Here is a 26,414-nt window from a genome sequence, read left to right on the forward strand (position 1 = left end):
AAACAGATTAGACCTCTCATCCTCTTTTATGTTATCAAAACATTTAAATCTACACTTGCTCGTACATGTTCCTTTCACATGCTTAGCTGGAATGATTTTTTTTGATTTGGACAAAGACCTGTAACTTTTTCCGGAGTTTCGTGATATTTTTGTCTGATTCTGTTTCCAGTTACCAGGGTTCCTTTTACGCTTCCTACTTTTTGAGGGTTGCGGTTGACCCGAAGAATCAGAAGATGAAGAGCTAGTATTGGAAACACGTCTACTTCTTTGATTAGAATTTACAGCACGGTATGTTGGATCAGAGTCACTTAGATCCACATCACTTTCATTTGGGTGTATTGGTGATTGAGCGTATAAACGTGGATTACCTGTTTGAGGTCTTAAATTGCTGGTACTAGGACCAGGAATAGTTGTATTTTGAAATTCACTTGTAACTGAAGTACTTGAAGATGATGAAGTACTGCTACTACTTGAGGATGAAGAACTGCTCGTACTGGAACTTCTTGAACGTGGTCGGACAGCATCTGTAGTTTCCGAAGTTTTGTCAGTAATGTCTGGTTCTGTATTTATTTCTTGACAAGCTCTTTCAGGCTCCTGAAACATGAATAATTTAACATTTTATCATAAGATAGAAAAGTTGATGTTAATGACCCATGTCTCACATTGAAATTAATAACTTACATTTAAAGGATTTGATTTTTTGCTTGGGTTTTGTATTATCTGATGTTCTTGGCCCAGACGTGGAGATGTATTTTCGATGATTGAAGGACTAGATGGTATGTTTTCTTTGTCGATTTCCAAAGCCTCTTTAAGATTCTGCAAGCAAGTATAATATTAAATTCTTTTACTAACAATAAACATAACTACTGACAAAAAACGAAGCATAAATAAATAGTATCCCAAATTACCTCATTTTGCTGTCTATCCTCCACCATTTGAAGAATTAAAGCGCTTCTTTTCATTTTTAGCTTTTGGGATAGCTGACTCAGTAGAAAACATTAAACACTGAAAAAAGTAATGAATTGCACTATTACTGGATGTGCCTATTGAAAAACAAACTTGAAAATATTAAACAGACTTTCTTTTGAATAGCACAAAATATTTAAGAGTATACTTATAACTAAACAGACCTGTTTCAAAATGGGACCATCACTTAGACTAATTTCTTAATAAATAGGTGACCAAATTTGACATATGCCACTGGAATTGCTAATACACAAAACATAAAAGGGACCTAAATCTAAATCGGTCAGTTTATGAATATAAATTGTAACGTAACTTACCTCCAACATTGACAAATAAACAGACTCAAGGCGTAATCGGTCACTGCGGTACTAAACTTGTAACGTCCTGCTACGACAACTCACGGTGCAACACTGATTTCGTCACTTTGATTCGGGCGCGGGGGGCGAGAATGCTTGAGTGACAAAGAGACCGAAATATAGCTCTATCCTTTTCTTACCATAATTAGCCAGTTTTCTATTATAAGTATGATAGATTGTACTTTTTTAAGTCATTCTGTATATTTAACTCATTTAACCAAAATTTTGAAATCGGTCACTTTCGTTCTCAGCGTGCGATATGGTGGACATAAAGGCGAATTCGGGGGTAAAATAACTGCGAACTGGCTGTAAGGTTCTGTGTGGTTCTGTGCCACATTACACTGAACACATAGTGTGGATATCGAACGCGCACTACACCTGTTTCTTATGCGGGTAATTATTGGCAGTAGCATGGTTTTTATCGGAATTAACGGCCATTTTCATTAATTTACTGCGGCGGCCGCCTTGAGTTTTTAATGTTGGCATACCTGCACTGGGCCTCATAGGTGCCGTCAAATTCAAGTTTTGTTTCAACCGTTCAAGATGTATGACAAGTTTTTAGACAAACTTGACAGATTATGTTATGTAACTTTTTATTAAAATTGTCGAGTAGGTAAAATTGGGCCCTGGATGATGGATCTAAGTAGATATTTTAAAAACCCATAAGTAAGCAAATACTTATGTTATTAAACCTACATCTTTCAATTTACTTACTATTGGAAGTCTGATGCCTAGATTCTTGTTGCTTCTGGTTTATGAACGTCAAAACATCAACTAACCAACAGCACTGTTGAACAGATAATCTCCTGTCCTGTGGTGGTGTGACCTCAACAGTAAGGCTAGGAACAGTAACTATAAGGCTAGGAACAAGCGGTAACCCGATCATGGATGTAACCGTTTCCGCCATGTTGTGGTCACAGGTCACCACTCACCGCACCCTTCGTTGTAAAGGATATGAACAACATGATACTTTTTGGCCACTTTTGTATAGCTGGGTATCGGCCATATTGAGATTATTCTTCACTTTGAAGACTGAAGTAAAACGATAAAATATGGAAGAGGAACCCTTGGCTAAGAAAACTTTGACATTACAAAAGCACAAAAACACAAAATTTATTAAGGTTGCTTTAAAAACTGCACCTGTTTTTAACGTAATAGAACGCCTGATTTTAAAGAAAAAAACAGGTAGTTTTCAAAGCAACCTTAATAAATATAGTGTTTTTGTGCTCTGTCCAATGACTAGTAATGTCCAATCACTAGTCATGTTCACCCTAATTCGGTTTAAAACAAGCTTTGCTTTTTTTCTAATCTTTTATCTAATCATTTTGTCTAATTTCCTATTCTAATTTTGAATTTAAATATAGAAATGTTTCAAAATAAACATAATTTTACCTGGGCTGTACAGTTAATAACATATTCTGATATCTACCTTTTTACCTTAATTCTCTGTAATAAAGTTCAAAATTGGTAAACTGGTCTTGACTGTAAACACGAAGCCTCCCCTCGGCGGGAAACGTGCGGAATTACTACGTAATTAAAGTGGGCAATTGTAATAGAATTAGATCCAGCCGACTGCCTCCCTCCCTCCACTTCCCTCCCAGAGGACAGGCGTGCTGAGCTTCTGAGTGAGAGCAGCTTACTCACACCGACATTTCTTGATAAAAACTTTTTAGGTAAGTAATTAAAAAAAACTACGTACTGGCGAAAATATTTGTGGACTTGGCTAGTATCCGCCGCGCTGTAAGAACGTCCGCGTCATCAGGATTCAGGAATCGGGATTAAAGATATTCACGGCTAGTAGATGATCGATAAATTCGATAAATTATACGCAAACCTTAATTTCACAGTCTATTATAGGGGTCGAAGTAAACTAACCCCCCATAAATCCCATTGAGCTCCCGCTTCCCAACAAGAAATTGTACTTAACTTTTTAAAAGCGTAATAAGTTAAGCAAATGCCGCGTCGTAATTGAGTTGTCCTGTCGTGTCTGGCTCGGTGGTACCAGGATTATATGGCCGCGAGAAGTTTACACTGTGGGGTGCACAGGGGCGCCAGCACGGCTATCAGCAGTGCATAGGCGACAGGGGGACGCGGCCGTAAATATAGGGATAGTTTATAAGCGCTGAGAGCCGCGCACTTACCGTCAGCTTTATACAGAATGTAACAAAACATAGTGTTAATATTTAAGGATTTGTATGTATAACTTATGTAGAGTTCACTGTGAAAGTAGCAGCGCTGAAAGAACAATTTTTTGTGATTTGTATGGGCAAACGCCCCAGCACCATGAGTTTGCCCATACAAAAGTAAAAAAGTCTTTGCTCTTTCAACGCAGCAACTTTCACAGGAAACTCTATGTAAGGAACACATACACACCCTAAAGTATTGTGCTATTGCACAATATAATATACAGGATGTATTTGATACAGCTTGACCCAATAGAAATTCGTCGGTCGATTAATTGCAAGTTGTTTCTTTTACACGAAACTATGGCTATCGCGCATTAAATTACTACTAGAGATCGCCCAATGGTCGAAATTCGACCTTACTTTCAACGACATTTTAGGACTACTACCTATATTTTGTAAAAAAATATTGACCTTATCGTATTTTTTTTCAACTCTTGTCTCTGGTAGTCAGCTGATCTCAGACTGGCTGTGTAAGCATTGTCTAATAGTATCTAAGATTCAATAAAAAAAATTATAATCCATTTTCAATATTTTGTCACCTTGTTGTCAACAGACCTCAAACATAAATAAAAGAGTATAATTCGTATGTATAGGCTTGTCACTCAAAAATCTGTCATTTTTCCTAGTGTGTGTGTTGTAGTGTGTGTAATGTTTTATTTGTTAAAAAAATGTATGATAAAAGCATAATTTCAAAATAATATTAGCTCGATGCACTCCTTCACCATATAAACTATAACTATAATAAATACGATTGCAATTTCTTAATTAACAAACTGTGCTACAGGGTACCTGTTAGATCGCATTCAAGAAAACAGTATAACTTTTTTGCTACTCCATTTAGCCGAACCAACGCAGGTATGCGATCCCCCATATACCTATATTTGCTCTCAAACATGCCAAATATAAAAAATGTCTTATAGATAGACTTAAAAATTTACATATTATAAATAATTAAAACCTTGCATTCCTCTTCAATAAATAATTTACAAACATTACACTTACAATTATATACTAAATTTAATTTTACTACTATTTTAACTATTATTAACAAACACACTTAACACACAATTGACACACAAATATACCCTTATATTAATTATATATATAATTTACTCTCTACTTCCTTAATCTCTTTTTTTTCCTATACTAAATTATTCATCTGTGGTCACCGCTGTTGGTTCTACATTTAGTGAATATTATAATTGCATACTTTACTAATATTCATGTAAGACTGTTTGGAGACCCCAATATACGAAAATAAAATAAAATAAAACTGTGCAAAATTTCATTCACCTGCGTTTCCCCATTTTTCGTCAAAAGGGATACAAAGTTTTTGGCTCACGTATTAATATACTTAGATACTCCACTCGGGCTAACTTTTCGCTAGCGGTCATTGACTCCCTATCAAAAACTTGTCATTTTCCATATAAGCCGCGATTGACAATGAAGTGTCAGATATTGTCAATCGTGGTTTTATATGGAAAATGACAAGATTTTGACACGGAGTCAATGACCGCTAGCGACAAGTTAGCCGAGTGCAGTATAATTCCCTGTGGAAATGAGAAAGCAACTAGTGCGCGAGTTAAAAAGACAAGCGTGTAGCGTCAACGATACTGCGTCATTCGCATCCTGAGTCCCGACTCTCGAAGGTTCTTGGGATAAGATAGCATCCTGGCATGTCTTGGTTTGCACTAGCACTATTTCCAATATTTCATAGAAGCCTTCCGTGATCTTTACTATTAATAATTCCAGTCGCAGTAGCAAAAGCTCTGGTTTTTTCATTTTTATTATGACGCCACCGTTGCATCAGTTTTGCCACCTTTAACCTTTGTAAAAGGGCATCCCATCGTCCATGTGTAACGCATAAAGTCTTTGATTTTTTTTTTGTGATAGCATATTTTATTTTTAGTATTTTCTTAGATTATTTTACTATAATTACACAGAGCTTAAAGCTACTCCACAATCAGATCATGTTGTACAAGATTTTCTTTTGAGACTATCTGAATTATTATTTTTGTCACTTTAACCCGTGTAAGTCAAAAACAAAGTACTAAAGTACTAAACAATTGTTTAGTATTTCATACATTTATTTATTTTAAATACACTAATGTCATTTGAAAGTGAAAACTCTTTGTATATATACTGCCATCAAAAGCAGAACCAGTCTGACTGGTTTCTTGTAACATATTTTATACGGCAAGTAATAAATTTATTGAAAACATAACTAAATAGCGCTCGTGAAACCTCAAGTCGCGTTCGTGTCGACACGCTGACGACGGCTGAATTATTTAGGTATAAGGGAAATTTTCATTTCGATCGAAAAGGCCCTTCGTTTTGGATTTACAGGTTTATACGGTGTTGGTAGGTGTATGATGAATGTTTGATAGGATATACCCTTTTGATGTGTCGGTAGAGGTGTACTTAGAAAATTAAATAATAACCTACATTAAAGGTACAAAAAAGAGGTTTTTTAAGCCACTGACATAAATTTTAAGGAATACACAATCTGTACGATAATGTATAGTATAGTATACATAATGCGTTCAGTTTTTATCTATGTTGCCAGTAAGAAAAAAGTCATTTAATACACGCATAGTTAGCCAACGCATCTAGCTGGTTTCTAGCGCTAGGTCCATACACGGCGCTGTCGATATCGGTTGCGTGCGGTACGCATTTTCCAGTTTCCACGCCACGCCGCCAACTTGAGAATAATGTAATTTGAATAAGTGTACTTATTCAAATTAAATATTAATTAATCACTTAAGTGATGTAACAAGCAATTACAGAATTGTAGAGTTCCGAGGACGTTGTGTATCTACGAAAATCAATGCATTTATTGCATAGTAAGTAAATAGTAATCCCGAATATAGGTATAATGTTATGGATGCTTCAACTTGACTATGTGAAAAGTTCTTTACATATTTTTATGTAGGTACGAGCAAACCGGTCACCGAAATGCAAATATTGCTTGATGGACATTAACCTAATTAGCCACTGATCCAGACTGGGAATCTAGCGATTGACGCCGCAGCTGTATCAGTGACAATAAGAACATACTAAATCAAGTACTGTCGTAACTCGTAACTCATAACTATAACCGCCTCTGCTTGGCGGAACAACAAGTTGACTTTTGCGAGCCTATCCCTATTATAGAGTTTGAGTATTATGTTATTAGATAATCAAAGTATTCCAATCAGTGGTAAAGGCTGGTTCTTCTTTAGAGGCAGTACCTAACTTGTTTAAAAGGCAGAGATTTAAATGAAGATCTTCCAAATCACAAATAGAAAAGGGCAAGTGTAGCCAATGCAAATGAAGTTGTAGGAACCCCACGCTGCTGGTTCTAACTTCTAATAAAACTTTCTATAAAAGGCGGTCGGAAGGTCGTAACAAAATAAGGCAATATTTGACAAATATGTGAATTCAAATGGCTTTATGAATCACTAATAAATATGAATGAAATGGGACTAAAATGTATTGAACAAACTCGAGAATAAGCCGATCATATACGTGGGCGGCAGAGATTACGGACCGGTCAATAGCAGCCAAATATGTCGTATGTTACGAGTATCTTATGATATACTCGTACCTAACATAATTATTTTGAGTAAGTAACGGCTAACCGGTAAAAGAGTTGTTTACTTGAGGACCAAGGCTCTATTATATCCTAATAACTTAAAATGTATTGTTGAGAAGATGTTATAAAAGCGAAAGTTTGTGTTTTCGATCACTTTGGACGTATGGAACTACGGACTGTACATTTGTTTAGTCCTACAGCCTGCGTCTGGACTCTGTCATAAAATTTGGTATCGTGTTTTAGGCTTTGAATTAACACGATATCTATGCTTTCATGGATTACTAATGGTGGATGTTTAATAACGACCAAAAAAGTTATGCAGGCATCCTTACTGAAAACCTTCCGTTCTATCGATTGGTCTATAGTCTATACTCTATAATTATAGTCCATACCACGGAACTAGTCCATACGTTTATCGTTATATGGTCATATTGCAGTAATATAATGGCAACACACGCAACGGCTTATCGACGGAAGGGTGACCCAAAACATGAGATTCGCTGTAAAAATCTAATGTCCTGTTCCGCATTGCGCATCGCTTCCTGCCTGATAGCGCTCCGTTGAACCTCCAATTGTGGCCAAATTGTATGTGGCGTTTGACAGTTTTGCAGATAAAAAAAAAAACGATTCGATGTTCTAAATTTAAAAGAACGTCACCGTTCGTCATACGCCAATGAAAACGCTCCAAAATGCTGTGCATGAGCTCAGTTACATTGTAGGAATGTGTTTCGCGACTCTATCCGAAAGGTTAGATGTTTATTCGTTCTTTGTGACTGGAATTTGTACAACTACGAATTAGTAGAACTAGATGGCGTTACAATTAATTTATCAGGCTGGTTAATTTATTATTTATTCAGCTGCAAGCTTATTATGAGTTTACTTGACTGTTTCTCCGATTTTTTTCTATTTGCCATGATTCGCAGAACCAAATAGAAATATTATAGTCATTAGGGACATACCTAAATGAGCATATTTTTCACAAACAACAATATTATTAATTAAATTCAACATAAAAAAACCGGCCAAGTGCGAGTTGGACTCGCCCATGAAGGGTTCCGCAGCAACAATAAGGTTTATGTTCTATGAAATTAAAAGGTTTTTGATTTATTTTTATGTTTCAGTTGATTTAATGAAAGTTAATTTAAGGTTTACCATTTATGACGTATAAAAAAAACTACCTGCTAGATTTCGTTCAAACTAATTTTCGTTGGTAGTTTTAATAGTAATGTACATCATATATTTTTTCTAGACTTATCATGCCCCTAAGGCTTTAGAAATTAGAGGGGGGGCGACACAAATTTGACCACTTTGGAAGAGTCTGTCTCGCAAACTATTCCGGTTAGAAAAAAATAATATTTGAAACTTCAATATGATTTTTGAAGACCTATTCATAAATACCCCACACGCATAGGTTAGATGAAAAAAATTTTTTTTTGTTGGTTTAAAGTTTACCATTTATGACGAATAAAAAAAACTACTTGCTAGATTTCGTTCAAACCAATTTTCGTTGGTAGTTTTTATAGTAATGTACATCATATATTTTTTTAGACTTATCATACCCCCACTTTAGAAATTAGAGGGGGGGGACACACATTTTACTACTTTGGAAGAGTCTCTCTCGCAAACTATTCAGGTTAGAAAAAAATGATATAAGAAACCTCAACATGATTTTTAAGACCTATTCATAGATACCCCACACGCATAGCTTAGATGAAAAATTTTTTTTTGTTTCAGTTGTACCTATGGGGACCCCTAAAATTTTTAATAATTTTTCTATTTTTGTATCAAAATCTTAATGCGGTTCACACACTACATCTACTTACCAAGTTTCAATAGTATAGCTCTTATAGTTTCGGAGAAAAGTGGCTGTGACATACGGACGGACAGACAAGACAGACAGACATGACGAATCTATAAGGGTTCCGTTTTTTGCCATTTGGCTACGGAACCCTAAAAACTGACACAAAATCTTGAACAATTTTAGTAGAGCTAAGTAATAAGAAAGTTCTCCCAGCAGAAGCAAGAACTCTTACTCGTAGAGAAGTCTCCGCACATTGTAAGAAAAAATAAACATCCTTTCATTTTATCCGACTGTGCAAGAAGTTTGTTTTTATTAGAGGCAAGACAAGGCGGTAATAAGTATTTTCCGGAGACCGGCGCTTCCTTTACCAGCGTTACGAGTTACGACTCTACAATCCAGTGTAATAAACAAGCTCGTTTTAACTTTTTTTAGTAAAGGAGAAAATATACTTGGCAGGAAATTGTACTAAACGAAAAATAGGAAGGGACTAAACAATATTTTTTTATAATATTTTGGTAACTATACTAATGTTGAAATCACGAGACGAGTCAAACATTTTTGGCACATTTTTTTTATTTACTTATTACCAGTGGATTCCCGCAACTCCTTTTCGCAGAAATTCGGCTATCGCTCAGAAACCGTAAATTTTTCCGGGGTAAAAATTGTCCTTTGTCCTTTCCCAAGACTCAAAGTATATCTCCATACCAAACTGAGATAACTGATAGATGTCGTATGCAGTTTTGTGAGTTTTGACGCGTCTAAATATTTTGATTAATAGATACCTATACGTATACTTACTACTTATAGATTATTATTATACAAAATATGCCATACATCATGACGAGGTTCGGACACTGGGTGTCGAGACACATTGTATTATTTGTATATTATTATAATCATATGTATATATTTTATAGTTTGTTAATAGGTCCAAATTCCAATATCTGTGCAGACTGCAGTGTTCCACAGCCTACAGATTATCACAAGCATTTATGCAGGCGATTAATCATTTGCCTAAAATTTATAGACACATAAAGCGAAGTTCATAACGATATTGTACCGCGGCCAAACCGTGGCGGAGTCATAACGTGATAAAATCGGGAGTGTCCATTGCTCATGAATACGGTCGTGTTATCCTAAGTACACAATATAAGTGTCATACAGTAGAGTGGAGACCGTCCTAATAATATTAGGCCGTCCGAATTGGGGCACGCAAATCAATGTAATTTCAGATAACTTTTGATTTCTTAGATTTAGGTGTTTCTTAGATTAGGCCGTATTAATATTCAATTCAATTTTAATAAGGCCATATTAATATAATATACTTTTAAGCACTGTGTAAAAAAATATTTTGTGTATATTTACTGAATTTGTATATTCTAATTTGTATAATATTATGTACATTGCAGGTAGCAAAATTATGCAGCTTCACGTCATGCATGCGTTATTCTTGCGTCTGAATTGTCTGTCGAGTGAGTTGGATTTCAGAAAAGCTGTTGAGTTGCTCTACCGAATCACAAATGATATTTATATTGTGAGGCTACATTTTGTTTTGAATTATTTTACCTTTATTTGGATCCTATGCCGACGCACTAAAGATGATTTTACCACAAACTCCGAGATATCTAAACCGAGTTCACTAAACCCAGACATAATAAACGACAGGTATAATCTGCTTATCTGACGTTTGGTGACGGGCCATCACCTATCTGATAGGAGATCGATTTTATGTCTCGATAGTTATCGATCGATAAGATTAGAGATGTAGCTTTTGGGAATTTGAGTCTGACCTAGTCTTAAGCATAGATTGGCCTTGTTTAGCTCTTTGACTTGTGTCTTGGAAACGGGAATAAAGAAACTATATTTTGGGCGTTGGTAATATATTGGACAATTCACAAACCATATAGTATGTACCGTAACCGTATACTTAATATGGTATTTACTATTTGGGAATAACTGAAAAAAATAGATTTCATTCAGGATAACATGGCGCCATCAGCATTAATGTAATACTTTAAATGTCAAAGTGGCCCTATATACTATATAACATAGGTCATAGAACATAGAACCTCCTATAATATAACATAGAAGTTGCTAAATTTTTTATCACTTGAATTAACAATTTATGATTTACTTATATATATTACTAGCTGTCCCGGTGAACTTCGTGTCACTTTAAAACCTTCCCTGGACTTCTACGAATATTTTAAGACTAAAATCAGCCCAATCCGTTTAGCCATTTTCGAGTTATAGCGCGACTAACACATTTGAAAATCCATTTTTATATATAAGATATATAATTAAGACGAATAGACTGAAATGAAATTGTAACAACACATTCAACATTTTGAAGATATAAACAGGGTGTTGTATTTGCCGTTAGGTATTATATTATATAATCTAATCTACCTGGTAATGCACCGCTCGGGAGCGGATGCACTCGCCCTGGGCGGGTGCGAGCGAGACGGCGATATTCAGGCTTCGCCCGAGCCTTCCCGCCCGCCCTAGTCGGAGTCCGCTTGCCGCCCAGACGACTAGGGCTTCGCGGTAAAGGTTACAGTGGTTCACTACTCACAAGTGGTTAATTCTGGTGAGTTAATGTACTTATGTAATAAGATAGGTTTTGTATGTTATGACTTGTCCAGTGTCTGACTGATCGTTTAACAGGATTAGATAACTGTTACGTGGTCGCAGTTATTTTAAGTTTGAGCTACTGCAAAAGGTAGTTGGGTTTTTAATGTTAAAATCCGTTTAATTTAATGTTTATTGTATATGTGTAACGTAGTAAATATGGTGTATTTTACCTTACTTTTATGTTTGGTGTTTTTGGATAATTTATAATACTGATTTTTATGGCAAAAATTCTTTAAACTAACTTAATATTTCTAAGCTAATCAATAAGTAATAACATCATTTTTTTAGTATGGGTATAATAATTCAGATTTTTTAATGAAATGTCACTCATTAATTTAGTGCCCTTCAGTAGGTGTAATCTCAAGCCGACCTTTCAGCCTACGGTCGCTGGCCGCTTTTGAACTTGCCGGCTATAGCTGTTGCAAGTCACCGTGAATGTTCAGAAAATTATATTTATGAACTTTTATACAGTAGGTTTTAAGAAACAATATCTATTACTAACATTTAATGGGAATGTCTAAAACATTGTTCCGCTTAAGCCACTGGACAGATTTAAATGAAATTTTACTTTTACACTTTGGGTCCCGGCTAGTTGAGGGGCGTCCATAAATTACGTGAGGTGTTTTTTTATTCCCCCCCCCCCCCTCCCCTGGTGAGATTTCGTGAGATTTTATTCAACCCCCCCCCCCCCCCCCAAACCTCACGTGAGATTTTTCAAAACGTGGGTTTCTTACGTAAGCGTTTGGTTTGATTGACAGTCAGTAGATTTTCTTTCGAACGAATTTGTGAATGATCTTAATTATTGTCATAACGATTACGCTTACGAATACTTACAATCTGGATGAAATGGACCAAAATAGTATTATATTGTTGAGAAAAAAATTACGTGAGATTTTCCGAGACCCTCCCTCTCCCCAACGTGAGATTAGATGAGATATAAAAGTAGACAAATACGGTTGAAAGGAAACCGTGTCAGTGTTGCTCTAAAAACTAAATGAAGGTCTCTAGTCTCCGCCTAGCCCCTATGGGAGTAAGGCATAATAGGTGTGTACTGTGTAGATTCTATGCTAGTTCTTAGGTTCATTATTGAAATTCAGTACTTAAAAGAGGCCAGTGTCGTTACCAGCATTTTAGGGAACCTTTTTACGTTAGTTTTTGCTAAAAAATCTTGAGCTATATCGTGTTACTTCTCTCGGTCTTGCGTTCAAAATTATATTTTAACACAGGATCAACTTTAATTGGGATATTTAGTTCGTTTTATCCGACTACGATGAACCCAAAAGTGTAAATTATGCAGTCGCTACACGACGCTTGATTTACTGCGAGAATTCGCTCGCAGTAGCAAAGTTAAAATACTGTTTGATGAGAATTTATGTACTGCGCTGTAAAGTTTTTTACATAGAGTTACAGCTACGATTTTTAAATTTTTAAAGCTTTACGTATAATAGGTTCTGTGTTTTCTTCTCTCTTCTTCGTAAAACCTCGATCGTGGGATTTCCAGACACAATAGATTTTCAATTATTGTTATGCGGCAGCCGGGTACCGCTTGGGGATTGATGGGTTATTCAATATGGAAAAATTTAACCAAACGAAAGACATTTTGTTCTGGTAAGTTTTAATTTTTTGCATAGCTTATAGTCTCTTTTAAATTTTGGGGTAGGTTAGGTTAGTTTTGACATCTCAGTGTTACTTTTTCTCTTACGCAGTTTTTTTATGACAATTATGTATTATACTTTGTGACATACCGAGAGTTATTCTTTGGTTGGGCGACCAATTAATATTGCGTCGAGCATGTCGGACCAGTCACCAATGATCGAGTGTACCGTGGCTTACCCTACTCAATCTGTAAGGCTGGAATCGTGACAGAAGTGGAGGACGCTGGGTTTGAGAACAATGAGGGCTCGAGGGTTATTGTCCTATCTGCGGAGTACTGTGTAAGAGGATATTTAAAGGACAACATTGTACAGTCATGACCAGTGAATAGTTTTTAGTCTTATTGTAAAATTTGTAGGAAAATGTTAAGGTACAGTCAACTCAAAAAGTTGGTTCTTTTGAGAATAAGGTGACTTATATTAGGTGCTTTAACTTCACCTAGTGACTGTTTTACTTAACAAAAATATAAACAGACGAACGTAATATAATTATATAACCTCCTCCTTTTAGGAAGACGGGTAATTACATGTTATTTCAAATAAGTAGATACATAATATTATTATGATTAGGTACTTGCCATAACCATTATATTTACAAGTAACAGCCTAATCTAATTGTAAAATTAGAACGAATTTCGAAAGTTATAAAGTGACCTTGGACCTACTACCTAGGATAGATATTAAGTAAATTGCTAATAATAAGTATTACTTTAAATATACTTCATATGGTATTACCAGTGACCTAGGTATGCAAAATAGGTACGTACTTACGCCTAAAATTATCCAAAAGCTAAAACGTTTTACATGTTTTGAGTTTTGACTTAGTTTATTGTGTTTTGCAAAAAATACATGCCCATTTTTCCGTTGTTTGCGACAGTACATTCAGAGTAATTTTACGTCAAAGTTTAAAAAAGTGATCCTTATGTCGTCTACATAAAGCCTATCCTAGTAGAATAACTTTGTAACGGAGTGTACGTTGCCCAGTGATGCCAGATTGGGGGGAATACCCCCAAATTTGGGGGTTTTTTTAGATGATGGGGGGAAAATTGGGGGGAACAATTTTTTGGGGGATTGTTGGAGGAAAAAGTCTGGGAACAGACGGCGAAATCTAAGTACTATGGTCCCGTTTTCACCCTTTGGTTACGACTTACGGAACCATAAAAATGATCAAGGAGCTCGCGAAGATGCTGATTCTGTAAAGATTGGACGCTATTGCAGAAATAGTGTACATTCATCGTATCCATTTGTGAAATTCCCATTCATAATGAACAAAAATTTTCTTTTATAATTTGTGGGGGGATTTTTCTTGAAATCCCGAATTTTGGGGGGATTTCGGGGAACAATTGGGGAGAAACCGAGTTGGCCGTCTGGCAACACTGACGTTGCCTATGCCTACGTATAGTTGTCCTTTAAAATACCTTGTATTTTAAAGGACAACGCTACTTGCTACTTGAACAACACTGTGCCTAATTGAAGCGGCCCCTGGAAAAACTAAATGGGGCCTTTAATAAAATGGACTAGAAAATAACATTTTTCGCCGTATTAAATTGCTGATGTTTTTCTGTGAAATTGAAAGAGATAATATTATTATGAAGAGTCAAGAGATGATGAGATTTGGAATTAGCGAATTCTGTTACTGTAGTAACCTAAAAGTTTGTTATGTGAGTCCTAACAAATAACAATAAGTACCTATTATTGTTATTTGTTAGGACTCACATAACAAACTTTTAGGTTGGGTTGCACCAAGTAACTTTAACCATAACTGTAACCTTAAAACTATAACTTTAACTAGGTACAATGCAAAATGTCAAATCTTTGGTTAAAGTTAAAATGGGCGTCATCAAGACGCCATATTTAACCATAACCATAACCAACCAACAGAGCTCGACAAAGTTTTAAATGCACGTGGCGAAAAAAGGAACTAACGCTGTCATCACTCATCATACAAAAACTAATTTTTGACAGTTCTCCTTTACCAGACGCGCCCCCGCCCACGTTCATTGTTGGACCAGCTGTTGTCTGTCAATTTCTCCGGTCAAAGTTAAGGTTAAAGTTAAAGATAAATTTAGCCTTAACTATAACCATAACTTTAACCACGCCTCTGGTGCAACCGACAAATATGTTTTAATATTAGTATTTAGTAAGTATCCATCTTCACACTTCTATACTAAAATGTGAAATTGTGTTTGTCTGTTTACTTACTTGTATGTCTGCCTGTTACCTCTTTACCTAAGGGTAAATAATAGCTGGGCGGACGGTATGAAATTCGGAGATAGCTAGAGACGGGACATCTCGTAGGATTCCATAGTTTTTATTATGTACGGCATAATGCATGGTTCCTATTGCCCACACTACGAATTTCGAGTACCTACCTATCATTAAGTTGTAAAAATTCTAAGTAAGTAAGAAGATTGGCAAAGTAGCTCTATCATGTAGATGGCTACTATCTTGTTGCCTAAATCCTTCCTTATCTGTAGAAAAACATTGTTTTTCAATTCAAATTAATGAAGTACGTCTAGCCAGTAGGTACCTAGATGTTTATCAAAACACAAGTGATTATACCCGCCCACCTACATTTCAATCAGGCATGTTTTTGTTTACGATTTTAGTATAGAGCAGCTACTCATATTATCTTATAATTTTCCGTGATTTCATTAGAATAATTGAATGTAAGTACTTATTACATTAACATTAAATAAATAGATATTATATAATATTATTGACTTGCATTTTTAGGGTTCCGTAGCCAAATGGCAAAAAACGGAACCCTTATAGATTCGTCATGTCTGTCTGTCTGTCTGTCTGTCCGTCCGTATGTCACAGCCACTTTTCTCCGAAACTATAACAGCTATACTATTGAAACTTGGTAAGTATATGTAGTGTGTGAACCGCATTAAGATTTTGATACAAAAATAGAAAAATTATTAAAAATTTTAGGGGTCCCCATAGGTACAACTGAAACAAAAAAAATTTTTTTCATCTAAGCTATGCGCGTGGGGTATCTATGGATAGGTCTTAAAAAATCATGTTGAGGTTTCTTATATAATTTTTTTCTAACCTGAATAGTTTGCGAGAGAGACTCTTCCAAAGTAGTAAAAAGTGTCCCCCCCCCTCTAATTTCTAAAGTGGGGGCATGATAAGTCTAAAAAAAATATATAATATAGTACTTATTACATTAACATTAAATAAATAGATATTATATAATATTATTGACTTGCATTTTTAGGGTTCCGTAGCCAAATGGAAAAAAACGGAACCCTTATAGATTCGTCATGTCTGTCTGTCTGTCCGTCCGTATGTCACAGCCACTTTTCTCCGAAACTATAAGAGCTATATTATTGAAACTTGGTAAGTAGATGTAGTCTGTGAATCGCATTAAGATACAAATACGCATAAGATTTTTGATACAAAAATGAGAAAAAGTATTAAAAATTTTAGGGGTCCCCATAGGTACAACTGAATAAAAAAATGTTTTTTTCATCTAAGCTATGCGTGTGTGGTATCTATGGATAGGTCTTGAAAAATCATATTGAGGTTTCTAATATAATTTTTTTTCTAACCTGAATAGTTTGCGAGAGAGACTGTTCCAAAGTGGTAAAATGTGTGTCACCCCCCTCTAATTTCTAAAGTAGGGGCATGATAAGTTAAAAAAAAATATATGATATACATTACTATAAAAACTACCAACGAAAATTGGTTTGGACGAGATCTAGCTAGTAGTTTTTTTTATACGTCATAAATGGTAAACCTTAAATTAACTTTCATTAAATCAACTAAAACATAAAAATAAATCAAAAACCTTTTAATTTCATAAAAAATAAACCTTATTGTTGCTGCCGAACCCTTCATGGGCGAGTCCAACTCGCACTTGGCCGGTTTTTTTTCTTCTCGCCATCTACAAATCTTCTTTTCTTATATGTATTAAAAGTACAATGATTTTGCTATCGCGTACCGAGTCGTCTCAGGTTATTATTAGATATATCTTAAGTACTTGATCTAAACTCTAATTGACTTAAAGCCTACCTATAGAATAAATGGTTAGACTATTATGCACTATTCAAAAAGTCCATTACCGTGATAGTCCCAATCCTAAGTACCTATGTACTCTCAGGAGTCAAGAGTCCGTAAAAATTCGTGCAGTATTGACTTTTGCGAGACGAAGCCGAGAGTAGTTTGTAGGTATTATTATTGCCAGTGTTCAAAATTCCCCCCACATCGTGTCGAGAACAAAAGATCTTCGCTCTTTTGTTTCGTATTTTTTCTTTTATGCCATCGGAACGCGCGAGTTGTCCTGCCTTCGAACGCTATTCAAGAGGAAGGGGTGACGTGATGACGTCTTCCTACGCATCTCAATTCGAGTGGAAGTTTATTATAGGGTAAAATATGGCCAGGGGACACGAAATTATATTTTTAGCGCGTGCAGGGATGTAGGAAAATCAATAAGTTCGTCCCACGAGTCGCCCTCCCACTGTTAATGGAATATGATTGGGAATAGGGAAGGTTGTGTACTAAAATCTGTGGTTGTGTATCATGTTTGTGGATTTAGGATTTACGTGGGACGGTGGGTTTTACCAAATTCGAGGATTTTTTTTTTCTATCAAGTTAGTGGCGGGCATGAGTAGTAGCCAGTAGGAAATAAAAGACTTGTGTTCTATTTTTGAAATGGAACAATAGCGTTATAAGTAGGTACCTACGCAATAAAAATACTTTCCCAGGAGGTACCTACATAGAAAGCTCGACATGTGCTAGCAGCATGCCAATTTAGGTCGGATGACTTGACTGTTATGATAATGCTATAGATTGATAAACATTATTGTCTAGTTAAAAAACTCGCTGTGTTCTTTTTGTACACCATAATAATTATCTACCATGATGTCATACTTACTCTGACTGTGATTTACTGCAAATTTACTGGTTACAATTAAGTAGGGGGAAATTACGGGTACTTATTTGCAATTACCTCTGGTTCTGGGGCTGAAATTTTCAGGTTGACAAGACACGGTGACGTAAAAATAAATTAATAGTACTATGTATTTCCAAATAAACCAAGTGCTTGCAAAGTGCTTAAATCCTCAAAAACCAAAGATGAAGGATGATGTTTGATGCTTGGTCCTAGCCTAGCCCAAAAAATAAAAAGCGGCCAAGTGCGAGTTGGACTCGCCCATGAAGGGTTCCGCAGCAGTAATAAGGTTTATTTTAATGAAATTAAAAGGTTTTTGAGTTATTTTTATATTTCAGTTGATTTAATGAAAATTAATTTAAGGTTTACCATTTATGACGTATAAAAAAACTACTTGCTAGATCTCGTTCAATACAATTTCAGCTGTACCTATGGGGACCCCTAAAATTTTTCCATTTTGTATCAAAATCTTAATGCGGTTTACAGACTACACATATATTTATGACGTATAAAAAAAGCACTTGCTAGATATCGTTCAAACCAATTTTCGTTGGTAGTTTTTATAGTAATGTACATTATATATTATTTTTAGACTTATCATGCCCCTACTTTAGAAGTTAGAGGGGGGGGGGGGGGGGGGGGGACACACATTTTACCACTTTGGAAGAGTCTCTCTCGCAAACTATTCAGGTTAGAAAAAAATAACATGAGAAACCTCAATATGATTTTTGAAGACCTATCCATAGATACCCCACACGTATAGGTTAGATGAAAAAAATTTTTTTTTGTTTCAGTTGTACCTATGGGGACCCCTAAAATTTTTAATAATTTTTCCATTTTGTATCAAAATCTTAATGCGGTTTACAGACTACATATACTTACCAATTGTCAATAGTATAGCTCTTATAGTTTCGGAGGAAAGTAGCTGTGACATACGGACGGACAGACAGACAGACAGACATTACGAATCTATAAGGGTTCCGTTTTTTGCCATTTGGCTACGGAACCCTAAAAATACTCTACTCTATGAATGTTACCAGCTTCAAGATTTCCTTTTGCCCAAAACAAGGGAAAAATAATATATTTTCTTAAGTTAAACGTTTGAAGTTATACTCATTATAAAAATAATATAACTTCAAACGTTTTTGTTATGTTATGATTATTAACCCTAATTTGTATTTTATTGTCCATCTGATTACATTAATTACAATACGTCTTCACTATTGTTAAAGTTAGGTACCTACTTACAATACGTCATATTGTTAGAATAAAATAATATTTTTAAATAATCTCGTGTCAATAATCAATATTACTGTGAGGTGACATCTTATCTTGCTAGTGTTACCACATCGTAATATTTTTATCGCATATCCGAAGGTAAAACCCTTTCGTCGTCTATGAGAGGGTGAAATTACCCTTCGCAATACAATATGGCTAAAAATGAGGGGTATGATTTTTTGCAAGTTACGAGGGCTTTATAAACTCTTAGCATGCAAAATAACAATTTCCTACTTTTAGTACCTACTGATTGCTAAGAACATAATATTTTGAAAATTATTGAACATTTTTTACTTTAATAGTATGGAATTGCTAAAAATAATCATAGAAATTATTACTTATGTACATTTAATAATATTGTTCTTCAATGGTTTAATATTTAAAAGTAGATAATTAGAAAAAAATGTGTTGTGGGATGTTGGTGCTATGAAATCCCTTAATATACAGTTGCATTCGTTAATATTTTTTATAAAAATTATAACATTTGGCGTAGTTGTTACTTGACAGTACATAATTGCATATAATGGAGTTGGCGGGATATAAAGTTATTGATTTTATTTTGGTCTGTAAAGCGCATTGCCTGTTAAACAACAAAAGAAATATCGGTGTATTTCGGAAATGGTCATAAATGTTTTTCATTTGATACAAAATTAAATATTATTAAAAATATGCGCCTTTAATATACTTACCTACTTACATCTAATAAAACATTTTTGTACGTAAAATAAAGTTTACATTTCTTTGTTACAGTTTACAGCATGGGTGGATGCCGTCATATTCGTATTCAGTCTTGAAAACGAAATTAGCTACAATACAGTTTCAAATTTCTTCAATAAAATGTCGCACTACAGAAACTCAGCAGAAATCCCTATCATACTTGTCGGGACCCAAGGTGAGTGTACTTTTTATTATACAAAGTCAATATAGACTGCATAATGTGACATGTACCCATGTAAGCACAATATAGTCAACGGTTACAAATCGTATGTAATAACTAATAAGCGAGTGTTTGAAACGTATTGTTTTGGAGAGCCTAGCCGTAGTGGTTAAATAATTTAGACACATTCCCAAGACTTCGCATAGGTACCAATAAACGGTTATTTTTATTGTTATCAGAATACGATATCTTGAAGTAATAATGTTACCTACTTATAATATAAAAAATATTTTGATCCTTATTTGGACGTCCCCAATGATCTGCGATTTGAATTTGCATGTGCAATCCCTATGAAATTAACATAATTGCGTGCGTTTTAATTTGCATACATTCATATTTACTATTTTATATTACTTGGTTTGGTACTACTAGATTCTAGAATATTTCCTCATTATAAATCTGTTGCTCTTCCAGATGCCATAAGTGAAAGCAGTCCACGCGTAGTGGACGATAATCGTGCTCGCAAGTTATCGAATGAACTACGAAGATGCTCGTATTACGAAACGTGTGCGACGTACGGATTAAACGTGGAAAGGGTGTTCCAAGATGGTGAGTGTTTTTTAATCATTTTTGCGAAGTACTGTGTGATGCTTAAAAATTGTGGACAATGTCGCGCGTCAATTTTAAATACGGGATTTTAATATGTAATAATAAAAATATAATATTATAAGCTCAGTACTACTCATAACTCAGTACTTACCTAGTTCAGGAAATTTTGCAAAAATTAAAGCAATCGTAATAATTCGTAAGCGTCTAATATTAGTAAGTACTAAATATCTTAAAAAATAATTTAATAATTATTGTTTTTCATAATTTTGTGTTTAATGACCATTTAATAACAAAATTAAATTGTATTACTTCAAAACAGGCGGAATCATTGATATTTTTTAAGTGCGGAGAAATAATTGCAACATTAAAGTTACACTTTTTTGCTATCAAATTACTTTCGACATTTTTTTATTGATTGACTTTCATTAATAGCGTGGATTGTTGAAATTCCAATAATTGACTGATGTTTTACTAAATTACATAATGAGCTATTGGTCGTAAATAATAATTTGTACGCACAAGTTGTTTATTCGCGTGACGAATGCCGATGCCCGATGATGATAATATCGGATGAAGTTTACGTACGCCGTGACTCGGAATGGGGAGGTCGGACGCGCGCAGTGGTAACACCGGTCGTGAGCGGTGCAGTCGTTACGCGTTGACGTTTCGCTTCGTTCCGCATTGTTTACATTTTTGACGTCCATAAATCGCCGTTTGCCGGTTGAATTGCGTGGTGTTTTTGTGAATATTTTATTATTTCTGAATGGCGACATGGATAAAACGCTTTTATTCAAGTCTAACATGTCACCGATATCTAGTTTGAGACGGAGGAGCTCGTGCTACAATATACAAAGAGCCGAGGAGCGCGACCGTCGAAAATCGGCCAAATTTGAATGTGCGTGTTTGGGATTTTATTGTTTCGATTGTATAAAGTGTTCTGCATGATTATTAGCATCCTACCCGCCGTTAACTAGTGTATCTGTGCGCATAAATTCGTGTGGTTCTAGTCGTTGGAGATGACCTAATCTAATTATTGCATTCCTGTGGTGATATGTATCGGTGTTTTTTCTAGCGTGTCAGAAGATAGTGGGCACGAGATTGTCGGCGTCGTCGCAGTGCCTGTCGGCAGGCTCGAGGCCCGTGACACCGCAGCCGCTGGCGAACTCACCGAGCCATAACCATTCAACATTTCTTTACAAGGTACGAACTGATAAATTGAACTCTACGCTCGATTAACCACGGGCGATTAGTCGAGGCGTGATTCTAGACTAGTCGAGGCGTGATTCTAGACCTGTTTTCGACAATGCCGTAAATAACGATAAACTTGGCATTTGACAATGGCAAAGTCACAACAAAAGCCTTTTGTACCCGAGGTCAGGTAAATTTCAATACATTGAAGCAATTATTACTTTGCAAATGCCAAAGTTAAACCTTCCATGAATTGAGCTAATACCAATACCATAAATAATAACTTATCCCTTACAAGCTGTAACTGTTGTTAAAATTATAATAATAAGATCAGAATGTATCATTTTATTGCTCAAGCTGACACAAATTAATTTTGAAAGCAATGTAAAAAGTTTTTAAAAGAGGGTACCTACTTGGTAGGTATACAAGATAAAAAATAATTGGCCAAGTGCAACTCGGACTCGGGCATGAAATTGTGTTTTTTGTATGGGAGCCCCCCTTAAATATTAAATTTATTTTGTTTTTAGTATTTATTGGTAAAGCGCCAACATATATACATACAAACTCTGTGAAAATTTCAACTCTCTAGCTATTACCGTTCTTGAGTTACAGCCTAGAGACACACAGACAGACAGATGGCTGATGGACAGACAACAAAGTCTTAGTAATAGGGTCCCGTTTTTACTCTTTGGGTATGGAACCCTAGAAAAGGGCATGGTAAAGAGTTGTGAGCTTGTTTTTGATAAAAACTGAAAACACTCTCATCTTATCAGGATCAATCAATACGGCATTTATCTATAGGAGTGATTCACAAACAAGATAATGTTATGTAGATTAGGTACAAAAACATTTATTTAAAAAAAAATCCAAATAAACATACAGTTCACAAAATTTCTGTTTAGGGTACTGGAATGAAATCAAAAACTACACAACATTATAAACAAATACCTCTAGTATAAATAATTGGAAAGCTGTTATAGTCTTTTGGTATTATAAAACACTAGATGACGCCCGCAACTCCGTTGCGCCAAAACTCGTTTATCGCGCGGGAACCGTACATTTTTCCGAATTCCGGGACAAAAAGTATCCTATGTCCTTTCCTGGGACTCAAGGTATCTCCACGCCAAATTTCAGTAAAATCGGTTGTGCGGTTTGGGCGTGAAGAGGTAACAGACAGACAGACACACTTTCGCATTTATAATATTAGTATGGATTGTCGTTTTTATGTCTCTACTTTAGATATTAACTTAACAACACCCAAGCAGTCGAATTCGACCGCGAGAGCAATATAATAACAATATATTTCCAAGAATCCGCAATGGAGGGATTAAATTATACCTTACTATTCTGTGACCTTACACAGTTTTTATTTAATTACATTATACTTGTTACTAATAGTATTATTAATATTTTTCTCGTAATTTTTTCTCAGGACTCATTGCCAAGAAGTCATCATACACTTTCTGCTTCTTCACATCACCTACACAGAGGAGCATCTTCCTTTGATGCCTCCTCAAATAGCAGTGGTATTTCCTCAACACATGTAGTAGAAATTCATAGTACAAATGGCTCAGATACATCGTCTCGGTGGGGCAACTCCCTCGGTAGCCATGGATCGTCATCAGGACTTGTATCAATTGCGACGGAAAACAACAACGTCAAGTTTACCGCACCCCATTGTCTGGACAACTTGCAGCCAGCGAAAGAAATCAAAGATCTTCCAACACCCTCCTCTACCCCGACCACATCAAGAAAGACGAGACGGAGATCAAATCTTTTCACCCCCTCGAAGAAGGGTGATGACAGGTTAAAGAATGGTGAACTGGGCTCGGGGAGAGCTATACCATTAAAACAGGGTTATTTGTATAAGAAGAGCAGTAAGGCGCTAAATAAAGAGTGGAAGAAGAAATATGTGACTCTATGTGATGATGGTCGGCTTACTTATCACCCGAGTTTACATGTAAGTGTGAATTTTTCTATTTGTTACAAGAGTTTAATTAAGATGATTATGTTAGACATTAGAATATTTAGATCAAGTAATTAGTTTAATTTGTATCATAAAAATTTGCAAATTAGTGTTATGCAACCAATGTCAAGTTGGTACTAAATTCTCATAATATTATAGCCATATGGTGGCTTATACAACCTCAATTTACCACATCATGTTATGTAAACATCTGCATTGCAATTGCCATAGGTAAACTATTGAACCAATTTTGATGGAATTTGGCTCAGAGAAAGAGTGTTATTACGTGGGTCTTTGTTTATTGCGCTAAAAGTTCTGGAGCTCCCTTTAAGTTTTAACCTTTTGCTTGTTATAACAAGCAAGATTCATTCTTACGCCACACGGCGCGTGGCTCGAGCGGGCGCGGCGCGGCTCGTGGTAGCACGCGCCGAGAGAACGCAACCACGCCACCACTTCCTTAGGGCGCGTGGCTCGAGCTGGCGCGTGATATTAAACGCGCCTGCTCGAGCCAGCCCGAGCCACCCCTTCACACGGCGCGTGGCTCGAGCGGGCGCGGCGCGGCTTGCGATAATACGCGCCGTGTGAAGGCACTATTAGTAATAATTGTCTATAGTCTATACCTGACTGCCTAGCATACGCCAACGAGATATCTCATTCTCGAGATAATTAAAAACTACTCGTCTCATAATGTCAAAATTTTGACATTATCTCGACAAAATTCTATAAAAATGTGTTATTTCGATGATAGATCTACGCGAGGAAAAATGTTTGTCATGCTAGGGTCAATAGAGATGAAGAGACAAACCATCAAACATCGAGAAAACATGTAGAGTGAGATATCTCGTTGGCGTATGCTAGGCAGGCTGGGGTCACCAATGAGTTTCGCCGCTCGGGGTCCGTTTTAAGAAATAAAATGACCTTCGTGGTCCACACATTAAAAAAAAATATAATATTATGTTATTAACGAAATTACAAAGATATGTATTTGTTTATATCAATGAGAAAAGTGACAATTATTGTTGCTATATTATGTTCATCCGTATGTCGAGACCGAAATTAATTTTTATCGAAGTTCATCTTCGAACATGCTTGGTCCGCATACAATGGGTCGGCGGTCCGGATGCGGACCGCGGTCCGCCATTTAGTGACCCCTGCTCTATACCATTGGTTTTCAAACTTTTAACAAAAACGTCCCTCAAAAAAAGAATTTTTTGTCTTTGAATAAATTATCTGCATGCTGGTGTCTGATGTCATTTCTAAAAACAATTTATGTATTGTTTGCTGAGCCCCTACAAGGTCCTTGCTGAGTCTCAGGGCTATTCGGAACACACTTGTAGAATGGCTGGTCTATAAAATTTATTTATTTACTTATAATACAAATATGTAAATTTCAGGACTACATGGAAGATGTGAACGGCAAGGAGATCTCTCTGCAGTATGTGACGGTGAAGGTACCGGGCCAGAAGCCGAGGGGCTCCAAATCTATCATCACAACAGTACCTGGGTACAATGGATACACGAGTTTGGATATACACGATAGTATCGGAGGACTGTCAATAGGTTAGTAAAAAAAGCTGTTATTCTTCTAACATCTGTTAATTTTATAAAATAATTCTTTCCATACATGCATATATTATGTTTTTGTTTTAAAAAAAATACCATTAGTCATTACGTTAATTCGTAACTGATCTCAGTTACTTCATAGATTTAATTTAAAATAATATTTACACTTTAATTTATTTAAAGTAGTACAATTAAAATAACTATTATGTCACACAAAAACTAAAAATCACAAGAACTAAAAATGTTATCATATAAATATGCTCTTCACTATAGTGGAGTTTTATTAATACATTGTTAGGCTGAAGTCCAAAAGTGCCAAACACAAGTTTTTCACATTAGTAAAAGATGCCAATAGTTTTACTAGCATCCAAGCGCTTCAAAAACTTTTAAAATAAAAAAATACCCACCATAAAATAATTTCAGGTTACAAAGAAAAGCCGACACGCGCGACCGACAAGGCGTTGCTTTCGGCGTTCGATACCATGAAGGAGCCGACCTGCAGCCGCCAGTCCATAGACCTGGAGGTGGGGTCTACCAATGGTACGGACAAGGACACACCACATGTGAAGAAACGGCACAGACGGATGAAGAGCAGCGGGGTGAAGAAAGATGGGGATGAAGGTAGGACATGACTTTATTATATTGTGTTTATTGAGATGTTAATGTAAACAGAACTTAAAGGCGACCAATTTGATGTGTAATTATTGTATTTAATTGGTGTGCGGTTACTATGTGACATTTAGATTGGTGGTGTGGAATGCATTTTCGGTAAGCCATGACAGCTCTTTGAGAATACTGTGTAAGGCTATTTAGAGATATCTTGATCTAAACTCTAAAAAGTTTGGTACTGATTTGAGCAGTTAG

At 35.8% G+C, this 26,414-nt stretch overlaps 1 protein-coding gene across 3 annotated transcripts in view; it reads left to right on the forward strand.

Annotated features, from left to right (window-relative positions):
* Positions 1–26,414, forward strand: part of LOC121726977 (centaurin-gamma-1A) — a 240,349-nt gene that overhangs the window by 209,119 nt on the left and 4,816 nt on the right. For 2 of the 3 annotated variants that reach the window (XM_042114641.1, XM_042114642.1), the window contains exons 4-9: positions 20,098–20,239; positions 20,699–20,833; positions 21,906–22,033; positions 23,454–23,981; positions 25,382–25,547; positions 25,974–26,171. In XM_042114641.1, the coding sequence (XP_041970575.1) occupies positions 20,098–20,239; positions 20,699–20,833; positions 21,906–22,033; positions 23,454–23,981; positions 25,382–25,547; positions 25,974–26,171 (1,297 nt within the window). Of the gene's footprint in view, positions 1–11,416; positions 11,474–20,097; positions 20,240–20,698; positions 20,834–21,905; positions 22,034–23,453; positions 23,982–25,381; positions 25,548–25,973; positions 26,172–26,414 lie in introns of those variants that run through there. The other variant, XM_042114643.1, reaches the window with a different exon arrangement.

Source organism: Aricia agestis, chromosome 5, assembly GCF_905147365.1.
Source record: "Aricia agestis chromosome 5, ilAriAges1.1, whole genome shotgun sequence".
Classification (NCBI taxonomy): domain Eukaryota; kingdom Metazoa; phylum Arthropoda; class Insecta; order Lepidoptera; family Lycaenidae; genus Aricia; species Aricia agestis.